The sequence below is a fragment of the Rhipicephalus microplus genome, unplaced genomic scaffold (genome assembly GCF_043290135.1).
Source record: "Rhipicephalus microplus isolate Deutch F79 unplaced genomic scaffold, USDA_Rmic scaffold_132, whole genome shotgun sequence".
Lineage (NCBI taxonomy): Eukaryota > Metazoa > Arthropoda > Arachnida > Ixodida > Ixodidae > Rhipicephalus > Rhipicephalus microplus.
In genome coordinates this window covers 144536-163559 of record NW_027464704.1, presented here as the reverse complement: position 1 = coordinate 163559, position 19024 = coordinate 144536, and the positions used below count along the sequence as shown (strand labels likewise).

The 19024-nt window shown below is 43.6% G+C and overlaps 1 protein-coding gene across 2 annotated transcripts in view; it reads left to right on the top strand.

Moving 5' to 3' along the window:
* LOC142790838 (ribosomal protein S6 kinase alpha-5-like) overlaps positions 1–17669 on the top strand; it is a 255910-nt gene extending 238241 nt beyond the window's left edge. For both annotated transcript variants that reach the window (XM_075885362.1, XM_075885363.1), the window contains exons 6-14: positions 1411–1598; positions 4364–4514; positions 6412–6573; positions 7351–7470; positions 8999–9075; positions 10253–10397; positions 11618–11788; positions 12463–12678; positions 16297–17669. In XM_075885362.1, the coding sequence (XP_075741477.1) occupies positions 1411–1598; positions 4364–4514; positions 6412–6573; positions 7351–7470; positions 8999–9075; positions 10253–10397; positions 11618–11788; positions 12463–12678; positions 16297–17382 (2316 nt within the window). In that variant the 3' untranslated portion in view covers positions 17383–17669. The remainder of the gene's footprint in view (positions 1–1410; positions 1599–4363; positions 4515–6411; positions 6574–7350; positions 7471–8998; positions 9076–10252; positions 10398–11617; positions 11789–12462; positions 12679–16296) is intronic.
* Positions 17670–19024: the final 1355 nt, after the last annotated feature.

Genomic DNA, 19024 nt, shown 5'->3' with positions numbered 1-19024 from the left:
TTCGTCTTGTCGTCCTTTTGACGAGGCCTTCTTCCAAGGCGGGACAAGACATTGTAGCCTGCTTGACTAGGTTAAAGCGATTGTCCTTGGAACTTGGTTTTTGCACTGCTGCGAAGCGTGACAGGCAATATGGCAGGCTGTCTATGAACGCGTGAAATGTAGTACATAATTTGATGCCAAGGTTATGGAGACCAAATGTAAAGCAAGTGAACAGCTTATAATAAAATTCTTAAGGCAATTATCTGAATTACAACTTAAATAATGATATAATTAAATATTGCAATTGGTCATGCTATGTTTCTTCGTATCGCGAAATTCGACGACCTACCCAAATTGTGTGCAATAGTTATCTGTAGACAACTAGCATTCCAAACAAAGGTAGAAAGGTGTTTTTGAAATTTCTGCTCGAATGCCCCACATCCGACGTCTTGTTAAAAATACCAGTGGCTTCACCAAAGCAATCTCGTATTGTGAAATACCTCAATAAGAACAGTAGACTCACTAAACGAAACCTGAAGGAACCAGCAAAGCATGTTACATTTAATAGGAGTTTCCTTTACTGACACATGAACACGGATACAGGTTTTTAGTAGAAAACCAATAATATTAGAAAATAATTTGTTCCATTTAAGCAGCAGTTCTGTTCAAGAGATTTCCGTTCACTGAGAGTTTATTGTTGGCTCATTGGCTCAGCTCTCATGGTCTCTTCCTTATGGCAAAAATAGGCGGGGTCTCCAAATACTCATGATGATGTTCTAGGCATACCCTACATTCTTTTTTCGCAATATATTCAATTATTTTGTTTATATTTATCTGCTTATTCAGTTATTTGTCGAAAAATCTACATCATCTTGTTGGTCATAATAGCCAGATGTGTGAAGCAGTAGCAAAACAATAATATTGTCTAGATAAAGAGAATTCTCACACTGAACGCAAATATGTTAACAGAATTCTAGCTGCCCTTGTTTGCATCAAATGCTATTCTTGTGAAGATGAAGGAAACATTTGAAGTGAAACACTGACAGCCAAGGGTGTCTGCAGAACTTTTTGCTGGCAGTTGTCATACGTGGGAGGGGGGCATCAAGCATATGCAGCCTTTTTTTCACTACCTTGTCATGACCAGCAATATTTGTCAATAGTGTGTAATATGCAAAGTTGGCTGCCAATACTGACGGTCATTCTGCATAAATATGCGGGACCTAAGCGTGCTGATCAAGGTGTTTAGCTTGTTGCTACTTCACAGAAGAATATCCAAAATTTTAAAGAGGAGGGGGGGCGGTCGCCCTCCTCCCCCTTCTTGCACTCCTCTCCGGCTGTCCATGCTGACAGCACTAAGCCTCTTACACAATGCCTACCATTAAGTCAAATTTAGAAACTAATCATTGTCCTCCTTCTATGTCACCACTGCAGGACCAGAGGGCCTTCTCATTCTGTGGCACCATAGAGTACATGGCACCCGAAGTTGTGCGGGGCGGAAGCGCGGGCCACGACTTCAGCGTCGACTGGTGGAGCGTGGGTGTGCTCACGTTCGAGTTGCTCACGGGGTCGTCACCTTTCACGGTCGAGGGCGAGCGCAACAACCAGGCCGAGATCTCCAAGTGAGTGTGGCTTCGACTGTGAAAACACCAACTTTATGTCGACTCGCTTGCAAATGTTCACCATACCATAACTTTGTAGAAAGCATAGCGAAAAAAAAAAAAACTAAAACAAAATAAAATGGAGACAAGGAAAGTGCCAAATGAACACTGTTTGTTACCATACTCCTTGTCTCTGGTCTCTGACTTACCCCCGTATTCAGAAATGCTGATTGACTCGAATTTGACTTGCCACTGCCTCAAGGAGGCACATTCAAAATGAATTTGTGTTGCATTGAAGGCGGCGGCTAGTGAAGGTCATGTCAAGGAGCGTTTCTGAATACGGGGGTTACATTAAAAAACTAAGCTAGCTGACAAATTTTCGTGCTGCTTACTATGCCGTACCAAAATGCTTAGAATGCCATAACATTTGTTCAAATTGATTTAATACATCTATTTTTGTTGCAGTACTTAGAAGTGTGAAGAACACAAGATGCATAATAAGAAAAAACCAAAGTGAATGGGTGCTCACTCCGGACCAAACACTAATATTGATATGTGCTCTTGTCTTGTGTGATTCTTTTTTATTGTGTGTCCCATGTTCTTTGCACTGCTAAGTAGTACCATCCTGGATCCTTGCAAATTGGCTCTAATATCTATTCTTCTAAACCATTTTTGTTGCACAGCACGCATTTCTGATTCCAATTTATTGTGTCATGCTGATTTACCTTGTAATGTCTGTGTGATGTCACAGATTTCAAAAGCATGTGCTTTGCAATTAGTAACATTGACTCCACAACTTTTCCTGGAACTTACAATGTTCACTACCTAAACCCCATAGAAGTCAAATTTTTTTCAATCTTTCAGTTGTTCTTTATCACAAGTAGCGTTAACTACTTGTGATAAACAACAACCCATGGTTCCAGAGTGTTTGGGCTATGCTGAGTTGACCCCATTCGGTGATTAGCTTGGATGCCATTTATCGGGTTGTCTTGCATTATTACGTGCACATCAGTAGCGTACAAATGGCTTGTCTGTGGTATTTGTATCGCTGCATTCGGCTGACATGCCAAAATGTGTTAGATGGAGAAGCCTTTGTCGGGACTCACATTCCTGAGCTTCTACTTCTAACCGTAACGCTTATTAATTTATGGAATGACTAATTGCATAATTGAATGATTCATTCCTACATCTATTCATTCATTCATTCATTCATTCATTCATTCATCACATTAGTAAACAAAACATCAGATCGATAAGTGGCTGTGTTATGTATGAATGAACGCATCGTTGCAGGCTTAAATCACGGCTGCCATGATTGCGTTTCTATGGCAGTAGAATGCAAGAATGCCTCTGTGCATAAGTTTTCGTGTATCTGTTATAGCCAGTGTGCTTACTTCTAATATTTGGCCCTGTAATTAAATTTGACCTATGTCAACGACAGATGCCATGAGCTGGCTAATGCCAGTATGAGGGATAGGAGACCCAGAACGTGTGTACTACCATGAAACCCCCATTTCAGGCCGATGGGTCCCAAAAATTTCGAGGATCCAGACAAGTCGGACAGGGAGTGTATGAGGTGAGCAGAGTGTGTTGGGTGAACAGACGCGGGCATGCATGCAGCTGTCGGCGAAACTTTTTGCCTCTTCGTGCTCTGATTCGATTGGCCACTCGCCGTGGACACTTTTACAGCGAAAACGAATTTACCCCGAGAAACGTGCGCTCCCTGTTGTTGACCAGGAAGCTTCGTCCGAGTACGAATGTCTCAATCTAGCCTTACATTTTTCGTGTTAGAGTGGTGCAGTGCTCCGTAGTGCGAGTTATCCTGTCATGTAAAAATTTTGTCGCTTGCCACTATCTTCGTAGGAAGCGAAACAAAGTCGGAGTGAGTAGTATTCGCAGTGGTGTGGCAGTACTGTGGGTGCGATGACCAAAGATGTGTGGCATTTCGTGCCTTGACTGTCTTTTACACACGTATGCATCTGCAGCACTGCTGAATCAGCATACGTGTGTGCATACTTTGCACCTTCTTCATCTTCATCCTCATCTGCATCTTCACTCAGTCTTCCCCCTCTTTTGCTGAAAGGGTACTGACACAGTATATTTCTGTTTTTTTGCATCAAGTGAGAAACACAGTCATCAAAAGTTGAGATGCATCAATAGGCGTGAGTGCGCCCTGAAAAATGAATTGCAGCCCGTCTTTAAAAGCTAGTTTAGGTTCCTGCCCTGATGTGACGGTACCATATGAGCCTCTTGTCATGTGTTTTCACAAGATAATGTGACGCTTTAACGGCCGATGCGCTGCGTGGCTCCATTGGTGACTCACACTTGGCCATTTCGAATGTGTTTTGGTGATGGGAGTGGCCATGTTTTGGCGCCCAAAGTCATCACAACAGGTCATACTGGTGCGTGACGTCACAAGAATTGTCACTAAGATAACGTATTTCTAGTGTCGATTTCAGTGGTTGGCACCATGTCAAGATGGATCTTAATGTGAAAATAAATTATCTTATCAGCATTTACTGATTTTCGCTCTTGCACATAGCCCTCTCCACAAACAAAAGGTTCGTATGGCAGGGAAAACTCATGGTGTCAGTACCGCTTTACCGCTCTTGTGCCTTCTCGTAACTTTGTAATGTAGGGTAACTTTGTTTGTCTTTGTGACTCTATATACCTCTCTCTCATCGTCTCTGTGACACTGGCCTTGCGACTGTGGGCAGTGCGGCTCGGCACAGGACTACGAACGCATCTTTTTTTCTTAATGCCTGTGCTTTTTCACATGTTTTCAGGAGGATACTCAAGAGCCAACCACCGATACCGGATCGCATCACGGGTGACGTTAAGGACTTCATCCTGAAACTTCTCATCAAAGACCCCAGGAAGAGGCTCGGCGGCGGGATCGAGGACGCCGAGGAAATCAAGAGGCATCGCTTCTTCAAGGTGCGTTGAACTGTTCAGTTCTGTTTCGAGAAATCGGGCAACAAAATGGCTCGAGAAACAAGACGAGGATGTAAGGAGGTAGGCACAGCAGCGACTAAAACGTATTTGAAAGGAAAATATGTTGGGAATATCAGTGTCTTCTCTGTCCTTGGGTAGCTTGTGCACAACCATCCTTTCTTCGCAAGTGTGAACCAACTCGGCCAACAGCAAGGTTTCTCCAGACTAAAATGTAGCTTTCTTTGTTGCTTTTTTACGTCACTGAATACCACTAAAGTTGCTAACTGGCTTAGACTAACTAGCAATCTAACTACTCGCCTAACTAACCGAGACTGGCTGGCATTGATTGCAACATGCTGTAGCATCAAAGGACTATTGAAGATTTGGGAAGTAAGTGATACCAAGGATGGTGAAACAAGATGCTGTGAATATCGGTGGTTAGAGCAAATTCAGTTAGTTAATGAAGCTTGAGCAGGACCAGACAAAACACTCAACAGTTCTAAAGCGTGGACAAAAAGATTTAAGTGTGTCAATGAGACGATGATGATGGCGACATTCTGCACACGACGGATGCAAGTCCAACAGGTGTGTCGTAGCTGCTCAGTAAAGGAAGTGATGCAAAGTTACTACTTATAGATTACATAGAACTTTTAACCAAGCAAAGAAATATCATGGGCTCAGGATGTTACTTATTTTCAGACACCTGCAAATAATTTTTTTCGATCACATTCTCTGTCACCAGTGTTGCATAGAATTCAGTGTCACTAGTGTTGCATATAAAAACCTCCAAATACAGTGTGACAATGAGAAGAGGTATTAAAATTGTTCGTTTTGCCATCCTGTATATATTTATAAGTACAGATGGGGAGATCGTTGAACGAAAGCTTTCTTCGAACAGCTTGATGAATCTACAACCCTTTCATTTGACAGGGAGGCAATATCACATATAGGTACAGATATATAGCACCATACTTATGCCTCCACATTACGCTTGTGCGAATAGTGAGTTTTATGTTCGAAGCAAATTCAAAGCGAATAGTGATTTGGTCTGAATAATTTTGAATCGAATTCGAATAGTACATATAACATACAGTAAAGAAAAATGGGCAGATTTGTCATTACCCAACCAATTTGAAAAGTGTACTTTAGAAATTGAAACAAGGCCTGTGCTTATGCCATTCTTCATGATGAAAACAGCTTTTAATAATAGTAGGATGTGACTTTCGGTAGAAAGCAAGTCATAACCGGTAAAATATGTTGCATTGTAAAATTCAATATACTTAGAGCATATAAGCCAGTATAACAAGCTTTTAAAGTGAAATGAAATGGGCGTGATGAATGATGTGGGTAATATATTCATCTAATTACTAGTGTAAGTCAGTGCAACCGGCGGGAGGGAATAAAACAGAGGATACATTGAGCGCTGAACTTCAGCGCTCTGTGTCCTCTCTTCTGTCCCCTCCTGTTGGGCAGATCTGCACACATACCTAGGTTGTACCAACACACCCAATCCTGCAGTCTTCATTGTTCATTTAACATTGAAAGGGGGGGAAGGGGGCTTGGCGGCAGTGCGAATTTCCCCTGGCTAGGTGCTACCATGGCTCAGCATTCCTCTACTGCAGTGAAACAATCTCTACAGCGACTACAGGCGGACTGATGTGCACCTATTCGTTCATTTCGAATACTTTGACGTTTTACATATTTAAAATGGAATCAAAGCGAATTTAAATACTGTACCATTCATTCAAATATGTGAGGCAAATTTTAATACTCTACCATTCATTCGAACATTGGTGCCATTCGAATATTCGCACATGCGTATTCAATGTGTTTCCGCTCACTTTCAACGTACAGAGAAAATAGTTAAAGTAAAAACTCTTTTTTTTTTCACCTATTGCAGGGAATCAATTGGGAGGACCTTGCAGCCAAGAAGGTCCCCGCGCCCTTCGTTCCAAAGGTGGACGACGAATTGGACGTGAGCAACTTTGCGGACGAGTTCACCTCCATGGTTCCCGCCGACTCACCGGCGCTGGCACCTATCAGCGACGACAAAGTGTTCAAGGTGAGTTTGCAGTCTATGAATTTCGAACACTCTTTCTTGAGCGTGACCGCTAAGGCCGTTCTGACGAGATATCCCTGCATCCCTTCATGGTTGTTGTTCGTAAACTTATCAAAGACATCTAGCTATATTTGCTTCCGAAATCTACGAATAGCTTCGATAGCATGTGTGTGTGAAGCAACCGACTTGTTGTCTTGAATGCTTATTGCGTCTGTATGTTTGCACAGGGCAAACTTAATGAAGACAGGTCACAGGACACAACTCATTAATTCTCGTTCTATTTGCACTGTGCAAGCATGTTGATGCTAAAACAGCAACTAGCCCAAGCTACCATTCTAGCAAGAGATCCAGTAGAATTACTATGTGATTTTGCACAGTTGTACAGCATTCAGCAGGTATTGCACAGGATTACTTGGGTATCGCTTGGTATTGCATCAGCTTGTAAGAATCTTAGTGTCAAATTGCATGCACATTGAGATATTTTGTTGTAATCAGTGTGCACTTGAACTCAAACCTTGATCTAACGAAATACCGGTTATAATGAAATAAACGAAGAATGTTTTTGCAATAGACAGTGTTAGGAATATACCTTTATAATGAATTTTCGGATAGTAAACAAACTTATTGTCGATTAGGATGCAATCTCGTTATAATGAGGTTTGAGTGTACAGCGTGCAATTTTGACCCTCTTCATTGCTACTACTTGTGATGCCACTTTGCTTGCCCTCTCAAGAACACTGCCGAGCATTCTCTTCAGTCCACAAAATTTTGCCTCTGCAGGGTTACTCCTACGTCGCACCATCCGTGCTGTTCAACGAAAACATCCTCACCGATGACCTTCTCGGTTGCGCCCATGAGAGCCGGCCGAACATTAACCAGCTGCTTGCCACCAAGTTCAAGGTGAGCCGCTGCTTTCCAAGTGTTCCATCCTGTTCGTGCCTTAGGCTTCGTTCATGGACCGAAGAATTTGTGATCACACTGACAACTTGCGTCTAACATGGGAAAATGGCTACTCCTATATACTGGGTCACAATGCCTAGAGGATTCCTGAAACTAAATTTCGAAACTCCACTCGGTTACAACCTAAGAATAAATACATGCTCCTCCCCCAGTACTGTAGCATGCCTGTCATTCTTCTGCGAAACAGCGCAATGATTTGCGACTTCTGTTTTAAGCTTAAGCACATTTTCGCTGGTGATGCAATTACTATGCATATTACCAATTCAAAGTTTGTCGTTCCTTGTGTTTAACACAACAGTGAAGTCGAAATTCTTGTTGAAATTTGCCAAGATGTAAAATGTTTTGACCGAAAAGTAGTGAAATAAACATGAGCCTGTTTAGGCAAGTGATATGCCTGATATCTGTTAAATCTGCCTCACGTCACCTGAACAGCCGGCTGCTATTCATTATACTAAATATATTTACTTTGCGCTGCTTTCTCGGATGGCTTTCACCTCTTAGATAGCAGAGTACCGAGTACTCTGAATCCTTAAGCGCTTTTTCTAAATACACAGATTCTGCCTGGGTGACCGCTGTGGGCAGAGCTTACATTTATTCTGAGGCTGTAGCCAACTATAGGTGCTTGTGCTGTTTGTGAGTCCTGCTCACTTCTGACCGATTACTAGTGACGAGCCTTGGCTGTAAGATATGTTAAAGTGGTTTTGAAGTAAGGACCAGCGCTCATCGGAGTTATCCGCATCAATTGGACATCTTCACTGGTTTGATGTAGACAGAAGCCTTACGTGGCATTCCACGAGCGAGGCGAGTATCGTCGGCGTCATAGAAAATTTGGGGGGTGCACACAATAGCCCGACTGCCACCCGGCAAGAACCACCAGGCGAGAACTGCCACCCGACCAAAAGCAGGCATCGCAAACGTGTGTATGTCTGTGTGAGGCTGAACTGTTAAAGAAGTATGCTTGACGTCACGAAAAAGATAATGAAAATTTTTCTAGGAAGGAGATTGATGGTTCTGGGTGAAGCTGACATTTTTTTTTTCTTTAGTTGTGACCAACTCTTGCATTATCACCACGGAAGCTCAGCAGCTCTAGCATAGGACTGCTCAGCATGGTACTGTGTAGTATTTGACCACTGGCTTCAGAGAGTGCATTTTGATGAGAGAAAAATGCAGAAATTCCTGTGTACTATTCAGATTTAGGCGGATTTCACAGAACCTTTACATGGTGAAAATCAATATAGGACCATATTTTTTGCCAAACACATCATGGATTTTTGCTCCCATGGTATCAGTTAAATGTCTTTCACTAATATAGAGCGGCATTGCTTTTGAGCCTTCTTAGAAATAGAAAATCTTTTTAAATGCGCAGAATTCTTACAGAGAAGAGAGGGTGAGATGGGGCAGAAGGGTTTTCCTTGTCAGATATTTCAGACAGGCACCTGGCTGCAATAAATTCCTCTTTGTATTACAGAACTCTGCATTCTTTCAAAACTACGACATTGTTGGGAAGGAAGGCATTCTGGGTGACGGAAGCTTCTCAATCTGCAGGTGAGTTCAGCGCAATTCATGTTTTTTTCTTTCTGCGTAAGTTCACGGGAACAGTGTCCGAAGGCCGAAATATTGCTCTGAATAAAAATCCTGGCTTCAGACAGCGCAGAGGCGGAGCAGCCTACATTGCTTAATTTCACATTTCTAAATACAAGCAAATGTGCCAAAAAAAAATGTGCAAGTACACTCAAACTTTATTATACCCGAAAATTCGTTAAATAGGTCTATTCCTAACACTGTATCTATTACAAGACTATTCTTAATTTACTTCCTTATAACTGATATTTCATTATACCCGGGTTGGTTATATCGAGGTTTGAGTGTATAGGATGCTGAAACTGTGAAGACATGCCACCATCCCTGTTTGCTGGCCGTGACATAGAGACGATAGGCGTGACCCGGCTAGAACATGCTGTCTGTCGGCGTGAACGTCAAGTTTAGGGGGTCCTGACACGTCTCCAAAGTGGGCGTGTCTAGATACACATACATCGTAACGACATCAGTCGGGTGTGCTTGTCGCAACGTGACACGCCAGATTATTCATCCAGCAGTCTTGGGAAGAAAACGCATTATCAAGATGGGGGTGAGGAATGGTGAACGAGGAGAAAGCCGTAGCTTTAGTATTCTAGTGAGGAGACTCGGTTCTGGTAAACATTTTACATCGTCCAACGCGGTTGGAACATACTTTTGCATTGGTAAGACTAGCTAAAGTTCTTCTTTCTTTTATGGAAATGTAGCATATATATTTTACCTTGCTGTGATGGCTTCTTGTGTTTTGTTAAACATTTGTTGTTGCTACAAACAACAGCAAGTGATTCAAGGCTCTTCCTGAGAGGTGAACTTTGTAATTTTTATACTTGCGTATGCAGTTCATTATTAATGCTCTCTGTGCGTTAGGGGCATAGGCAAAAATGTTTTTCGAGGGGGGGGGGAGGTCTACCATGCTTTATGTATGTTTGTGCACGTGTTTGTATGTGTGCCACATGGCGTGTACATGCAAGCAAGACAAAAAAAATTCAGGGGGAGGGGGGCTGAACTCCTCCCCCCTGACTATGCTCCTGCTGTTCATTGAGGGTATTACAAATAGAAACAATACGAGTGACTGAATGTTCACATTTGCGAGGTTGTCTACCCTTCGTGAGGTTGTAATTAATCAATTTTTTTTGTAACCTCGCAGGAAGTGCGTTCACAAGAAGACTGGCATCGCCTACGCCGTCAAAATCGTGAGCCGCCGCATCGACACCACCCAGGAGGTGCAGCTTCTGAAGATGTGCCAGGGACACCCCAACATTGTGCAGTTCGTGGAGTCCTTACAGGATGAGGTGGGTTAGTTTTACTAACTCACTAAGTTGGCAAATTCTTTATTGCCTGAAGAGTTCATTAAATGGAACCTATAGCAACCGTGAAAATATGTTCCATTTAATAGGAGTTCTGTTTACTGAGAGACAAGTAAGGCTGCAAAATACGAGTAGGAAACCAATCGTGTTAGAGAAAGTTGTTTCGTTTAAGCAGCAGCTCGTTAAACAGGTTTTCATTTACTGAGAGTCTACCATACATTGCTTGTTGACCTGCTTGAAAAAATCTAGCTAGGGATCGACAACTGGCCAGAACATGCCATAATAGATCATAGTAGAAATGAAAAGAGCTTAAAATATAGTGTTATATTCTAGCATTTTCTTTTACGTCGTGACTAGGATATTTATTTTTAAATCATGCTTAAAATGATGAAAAACTGTTTTGCTGTGCAGCGTGGCAAAAGAGTGTTGAAGCTGGATTATGAAATATGAAGTCGATCACTTTACTGAACGTCGTCATGTATTCTGATGCTGTCGTGCGTGCCAGTCTTCAAAATTAGTGTATGCATGTTATCATCCAGCCGCGCTCAATTCTGTGCTGCTTGTGGTGGTAAAAAAAGTAGCTCGGTGAAAAGTTTCCTCAAGTCAGTTTATGTGTGTCAGCGTCTAGTTTCTTACCCCGTATTCAGAAAAGCTCCTTGACTTGAACTTGACTTGAAATCGCCTTCAATGCAGCGTGTTTGAAACACGTTTGTGCTGTGTTGAAGTCGGTGGCAAGTCAAGTTCAAGTCAAGCAGCTTTTCTGAATACGGGGGTTAGGTTCCGTTTCCTGACTATGGTGACCTGAGCCTGCAGCAACATTTGCATGAGAGAAGTGTGGCAGTTTGGGCTGGTTGGTATGACATGACGATAGTTATAGCGCGAGAACAGAACGACAACAAAGAGACAAGAAGGACACAAGCGGTAACTTCCAACCTTCTTGTCTTTTGTCTCTTGTGTCATTCTTGTCTCTTTGTCGTCGTTCTGTTCTCGCGCTGTAACTATCGTCATTTACATGAGAGAGTTTTATGCCACCTAATAGCTGGAGTGCTGCAACGTGGAGGGATGAACGTGCTTAGAGCTAGGAAAGCAGTATGGGGGATGAGCGGTTCTGGTGGGAAACATTTGTGTGGGAGAGCCAACTTACAGGTGCTTTCAAAGGGTGCGCTATTTTGCGAAACAACAATTTCCAAGTTTCCTTCCCACAGGCACACACCTACATCATCCTCGAACTTCTCACTGGCGGGGAGCTCCTCGAGAGGATACGCGGGCGGGCGCGCTTCACGGAAAGCGAGGCCTGCCGCATCTTCCGCCGCCTCGTCTCCGCTGTGAACTTCATGCACACGCGAGGTGTCGTGCATCGAGACCTCAAGCCCGAGGTGAGTTTTCCGAAGTATGCGAAGCTAAAAGGCTAGTTGGTACGTCTTCACTCAAAGCATGAAATTCCAGCTGAGGTCATAGCATTGCAAGTGGTACGGAAAGATAAAAAAAAATTTGATCTGTTAGGCCTAGGTGTACATTGGTACAATGAGGAACTCCACCAGGTTGACATTACACTCAAGCTTTGATATAACAAACACGGACGCAACGAAATATTGGTCGTAACGAATTAAATGAAGAATATTTTCTTCTCGTTGATGTCTTCATGCGGGTTTTTTTTACTATAAATGTGTACCAACAAGCTCACACTCTCCTGCTACATCTCTTGGCACTTCCTGAACTGTGCCACTGTGATTTTGCCATTGAAGTTTTCATCTATTTCTCTCTCTCCTTATTTTTCTCTTAGTGCAACGCTGGGATGTACAGGCATCCTACTCTTTTCACTGTGTTAATATGCGTATTGACCTAGCTTGCAGTATGAATGCTTGTTGCTTTATTAAATTTACAAGTGTTGCTTTGATACCCATAGCTTTATCGAAACCTCATTGCTTTAACAAAGTATGCACACAAAGCATGCAATCGCGTGCATGTTGCTGAACGGCACGAAGGGGGCACTGTGCTTTGCCCCCTTCTAATGATTGGTTCTAAATGTGTTTTTTGTTCGACCTTACAGAACCTACTGTTCACGGACAACTCTGACAATGCCACCATCAAGGTAGTGGACTTTGGCTTTGCGCGGCTAAAGCCGCAGGACAATCAGCTTATGAAGACGCCGTGCTTCACGTTGAACTATGCCGCCCCGGAGGTCCTGCAGCAGGCCAGACCGGGCAACAATGCCTCTGCGGGGTACAACGAGTCCTGTGACCTCTGGAGCCTCGGTGTCATTCTGGTATGTGCTGCTTGTTTTTAACGGAGGAGACACATATGCCAAGTTCGTGAGCTGTGAATATAAATTATCATTGCCATGAACGGCATGCACCCTAAAGGGCCCTGAAACACTTTTTCCAGTAACCATGGAATGAATTCACTGGAAGAGCTTCTTGCCTCACAAATTTAACGCCGCAAAAATTTTAAGGATCCGTCCAGTGCGAGCGGAGTTACAAAGATTTGTCACACGCGGCAATCACATTCTCTCGTCTCTTGTCCCGACGAAAGCGCTGGAAGCTAAGCTGGGAGAAACGGTAGGGCCTCAGAAAAATGTCACCCGCACCTCGTAGCCTTGAGCACTTTTTTCTTTTTTCATCGAATGCGCGGCTTTTTCAGTGTGATCACGCGCACACGCGTGGACAAGTGGCGGCCTTTCGCAGCGATCTCTGTAACGAGCGAGCGCATTATGTTTGAATCAGCCAATGGCTGATAGATGGGCTTGCTGCGTGTGATTTTTGGGCATATTGCGTGATTTACAGAGAAAAGAGAAAGCGATTTTTAGCCGACTTTGATAATTTATTGTGAATTCCAGGTCGGGTGCTGTGCTATAATATTTGACTCGCGTGTTGTCGGGAGCCTCTACTCCCGATGGGCAGCGTTTTCTGACCATGCTCAAAAAGTGTTGCAGGGCCCATTTAAACTACAGCTATGAGAATAGCAAAATTTTGGTTGCTAAGCAAATTTGAATTTTCAAGTGCGAGTGCGAGTCGAATGGAATATTTTTTGAATGCTTCGAAGCAAAAACGGACGAAAAAAATTATGGAGAGAATTTTGTAGCATGTTCTGATGAGATAGCAATATGGAAGTGTTTCTTTTGGCTAGGTTGATGCGGGGTGGTGCTTCACGGCTGTCTATCAAGACTGAGGCAATGCAGAGGCCGAATTGTATATATGTGTACATGATTTGGTGCAACCAAAGTGTTGTCTCAACAATTTACACGTAAAAGGCAATGATGCTAGTTCCTCAGCCTTTCCTGCTCTTTCAACTTTCATGATGTGCCGGACAAGGGTGTGCTCTCTTCAAGTCCGGAATTCCAAATCTGCCTCGTAGATGTCAATATCTAGCTGAAAAGAACATTTGAAATTTTAGATGCTAAAAATCTTCAGCGCTCGATTTTTCAGACCTTCTAGACAAGTAGTGCTCATTTGGACCTTCAAGTTCAAAGCAGCATTAATTGAGCTCCCGCCTTCGCCGCATCCCTCATTTCCATGTTGGAAGGAGCGCTTTTATGAATCAAACATTTGCACTCGTGGCAGAGTTTGAAAGGCAGCTTTGCCACATTACGAGAACGTAATGGGGTGAGGCATAGTGAAAATATGAAGGGGCCACTGCTCATTAAATGTCAACTGTATTAGACTTCGGTAAGTTGTATATGAATAGTAAAATTTCGGTGCGAATGGAATAGCAAACACTATTTAAAAAATAATCGAAATTTCGAATATTCGCACACGCCTACTCCGAAGCCTAGAATGTGCAACACGGTAACTCAGCTGGCATGCACTCCCCTTGTCCTCTTTTTTTCTACTTCTCTCTCAAAATGTGCACGTCGATTTCTCTGATGGGAGAGAGAGAAAAAAAGAAATATATAGAGGGACAGCATTGGAGGAAAGAGAGAGGCAAGAAAGAAGGGAAATGAATAAATAAAACAAAAAAAAATCTTAAGGAGACAAGAATCGTAGCCACTCCGCTATTCAGGTACTCTATCAGAATAAGCGACTATGGGAACCATATGATTGCGTTCCTATCAGCAAAAGAACAAAAAAGGACAGAAAAAAGGACAAATAAAGACGCAAAAGAAAATGGAGAGAGAGAACGAGCACAGCCATGCATAGTAGTACTGTTATAGCCAGTGGGTGAGAAAGAGAAGTGAGGGTGGGGAAGAGTGCTGTGAGGCTGAAGAGGGGACGGCCATCCTTCCCACCATCGGTGCTCTAAGGGGCCCTGAAACACTTTTACAAGTAGCCATGGAATGAATTCAGTACAGCAGCCTCACAAATCCACCGTCGTGAAAATTTTTGCAATATGTCTAGTGTGAGCGGATTGACAAAGATTTGTCGCATGCTGCCATCGCATTTTCTCTTCTTTCGTCCCGATGAAAGAACTGAAAGTAAGAAGGGAGCGATGGCATGGGAAAAAAAAATATGTCACGTGCAATTCATAACATTGAGCATTTTCTCTTTTTTTCCACGAATACACAGTTTTTCAGTGCGATGGCCTGCGCATGCGTGGACCAGTCGCGGCCTTCCATAGTGGCCCCAGTAACAATTGAGTGCGCCATGCTCAAATCAGCTAATGGCTGATACTTTGCCTGCAAGGCATTGATTTTTGAGCTTGTAGCGTCATTTGTAGGGCGAGGAGAAAGCGATCTTTAGCTTACTTTGAGAATTTATTGTAAATTCCAGGCTGTGTGCTACGCCATATTATCTTGCTCACATTTTCTCAGGAGTCTCAACTACTGATCAGGAGCGTTTTCTGACAATGCTCAAAAAGTGTCGCAGGGCCTCTTCAACTGACCCAGTTTCTTTTCTTTTTTTTTAAGGCTAAAGCATCATATGGCTCACCAGTAAAAAAATATGGCCTGCAACATTGAAAACAGGAAAAGTCATGTATGAAACACTTGAAACAATATGAACAATATGAACGTAACAATATGAAAAGTCGTGAGTCACATACCCACATTACCTGGGTAAGAACTAAAGGTGAATGAAATGAAAAGGCAGGCGAATTAAAGCAGCAGTTGACTGACAACTGATAAAGTGAATCAAATGTGAAGGAAGGTTAGTGAAACTTGAAAGACATGTTAAATAAAGTGAAGTAAAGCTGTATGAACTATTAATTGACAGTGACATAAATGCTCAATTGGTTCAAGGTGAACTAAATGTGAATAAAATGATGTTAATGGACAGTGAATCAGACTACTGAGCATGATTTTCTCCGGTGCCTTCGTTGGCCTTATTGAAAGGAACTGTCCATGTTTTGACGGGGTCTTTTAGGTTTTTTTTTTTTTTTTCAGGAATTGGTGTCATAGGCCACGCTAGCTACATTGTTCAGTTTTTGCAGTTGCTTTAGGTAATTGCGTGGCATTCAAAGTGCTCTTTCTGAGGAGAACGAGATTTGTAAAGTGTTGAAAATGCAAGTAAGCTTTGTCCCAATGTGTTCCTTTTGATGTTCTTCAAAAGACAATTCTATCCAGCGCACCTATTTTCATTGGGGCGAACATCTTGAGTTTACATCAGTGCACCTCAAAATAAAAATTGAAATAAACGTTAACCACCTAGCCCAACTCACCATACTGTTGCAGGTACCATGACACTTGACTTTGAAGTGTACCTTTGCGGTAGTGCAGGTCCTTCCAGAACAGGTTATTTCATGGCACAGCTGCTCTGAACTGCAGTGAAGCCATTAAATTTTAGAAATTTATAATTTTTGGCAGAACAAATTGTAATACTGTAATACCAGTTCAAATAATTTGTGTGGGCCAGCCTGTCAATCTGCCAGTGTTTTTTTCCTCCAATCTTTTCTTGTCACATCAATCGAGAGAGTAATTGACCCTGACCCCTTTTTTTTTCCTCATGCGCAGTACACCATGCTATCCGGACGGGCTCCTTTCCAGACACCGAGCCGCAATGCCAGTGCGGCCGCACTGATGCAACGGATCCGCGAAGGTGATTTCAGCTTCAGCGGACCCCAGTGGGAACCCGTATCAGACCAGGCCAAGGACGTCATACGTGGCCTCCTCACCGTCGAGATTACGCAACGCCTGACCATGAATGAGCTCCGTGCGCATCCGTGGGTGCACACTCGGGGCAGCCTCTGGTCCGCCCCGCTGATGACGCCAGATGTCCTCAGCTCGTCGTCCTCCCCTCGCGCAGCAGAGTCAGGCGTGCGTGCCGCCTTCGGGGCGTTCCACCAACTTGCCACTCGCACTGGCTTCCGCTTGCTTGACGTCTCTGCTGCGCCCCTCGCCCAGCGCCGAAGGTTGAAGCGTAACTCCGCGGATTTGCGAAGTGATTCATCTGTTTCGACAAGCAGTGGAAGCTCTCTAACATCCACATCGTCTGCTCATTCCGCCGCATCGCTCAATTCGGCGACGGCGGCGTCAACACGTTCGATGGGCTTTGTGCCTGCGCGCGACGACTCAACCCGAAGTGTGGACAGCGTTTTCACGTACCCGGAGACCAAGGTTGCAGCGTACCTCTCCACACTTCCTGACATGGCGGAATGTCCCAGGGGGTCCAGCACCACAGACGAAATCGATACAATAACTGGAGACCTTGCCATCACAGGCTTGGTCATGCCGCAGGCGAGGTCCGGCAGACCGGAAACTCCGATGTTGCCAGCCATTGTGGTGACCGAGGATGTGCCAGAAAAATCTCAAGGTGGCAAGGAAGCGAAATCCACTACCTTCTTGCTGCCGACAATACCGGAGACGGCCGAAGTGTCTGACAACAGCCGAACCATGAGCATGGGGAGCATCGAACAATCAATGTCACTCGATCTAGAAGGACCAGTCACGCGATCTCGGCGAAAGCGGCCCACGCCAGACGAGAGTAAGGTGGCTCAAGCCATTCTATCAGATGATGGGTCAGACAAGAGCGAACCAAATACCAAGAAGTTGAAGACGCGGTCTCCACTGAAGTTGTCTCCGGGCAAGAAGCAGCGGTAGCACAAGCCTAGGAACATAGCTGCATCGTTAGCATTGTTCGCACGCACGCACCTCCGTTGGCAAAAGGGTGTAGCCTGTGACAATGTTCATCTCCTCAGTGTAAATTCAGCTCATCACAGTCACCTTTTAATCAAAGGGGAACACAGAGAAGACTATTTATAGCAAGACATTGAATGTGTTCTCTTCAAAGAAGGGAACATTGTTGTTGAACACATCTTTCAAAGTGCTTTCAATGATGGGGTTTTTTGTTTGTCTGTATGTGTGAAATGGCAGTAGCACATATCTGGTGGTTGCTAGAATGCATAAAAAAAACTGCGGGCACGCTGCAAGAGAAGGAATGAGGAATCACCGGAATGAATGGACTGCAGAAGTTGCAAATGATTCTCACATGGTGTCACTGGAACGGTCATTGTCGAATAGCAGATTGTGTTGAACACTGGATGGACTCAGGTAGACTTGTGATGCCTCATCGTTAGTGGCGTCAGTGAAGATACCGAGCGAGCCTTTGTCATCAAGTTCATGCCTGGAACCATGTATTTCTGAGCGATCCGAGTGCAGAGACAGTGTGAAAGACAACTACGCAGAACTGATTTCATTAGGCTTTCAGCTAACGCTGCTTGTAGAAGAAGAAAAGAACACCGGCACGGAGTTTCGTGCGAGTGAAGGACATTTGGGTACTTACGAGACGCTGTTAATTAAGGAAAGGCGATATGCTGATTGCCATCCACTGTAAAGCTTAGACACATGTGATAGAGAGCTTTTCATTGCAGCCAATCTCGTGTATATCTATTTATCATTATGGCAGGTTTCTTTCCCCGTGTTTTTCGTCAAGATTGTGGCTTACCATTGGTTGCGACTGTTATCTGCCAGTTTCTGCTAAATCACCCCGCATCTTGCATGGTTTACATTTCATTAAGAGTGCCGACAAGCAACAACATTTTCACTGCTTGCCATATTTCGACTGTTAGCCACATGTTTAGCATGGCCACCATTCCTGTACAGTTCATGAGCGAGTTGTGATTGTTGAGCTGCGAATCTTGCCACCGTGTGTGTAAAAAAAACACAAACATATGTTTGTCTTAATCTGAGAGATGAAGGAGCTTCCGAGTTGACCTCACCTTGTCGCGTTTTTAATAGACGCAATAGCCAGTGTTTAGTTTATGTTAAAAGATGTCGAACGATTACTTGTGAACCATTTATTTACTTCTTTCTTTACACCTTGTGACAATGTATTGCCTTTAAAAATTTTTTTACACTGACTTAGCAGCCTTCTTTATGAATTGAAGTAGTTGTTTTTATGTAATCGTTTTACGTAGGTGTACTAGAGCTTTACATTGGCCAAAGCTGTCCCTGGATACCTTTCGTGATGCTTATTCTCTGGAACAATTTATTAGCTGTCTCATTAAATACAGTGTGGCAGAAACATATTGTTTTAGTGATGCCACACTTGGGTGTTGTTTCCTGCGCTGTTGCAAACATTGAGAAGGACTGCGCACTTCTGCCAACTCCTCCACTCGTTCTCGTTTCGCTTTCCTGTTGAATTTGTGCGTGCGGCGCATCGTTGCCTGGTTACAAAGCTGAGAAGGTATTTTCTAATACAAAGATAAGGCCTTGGAATATTTACATTCACCTCACAAGTTAC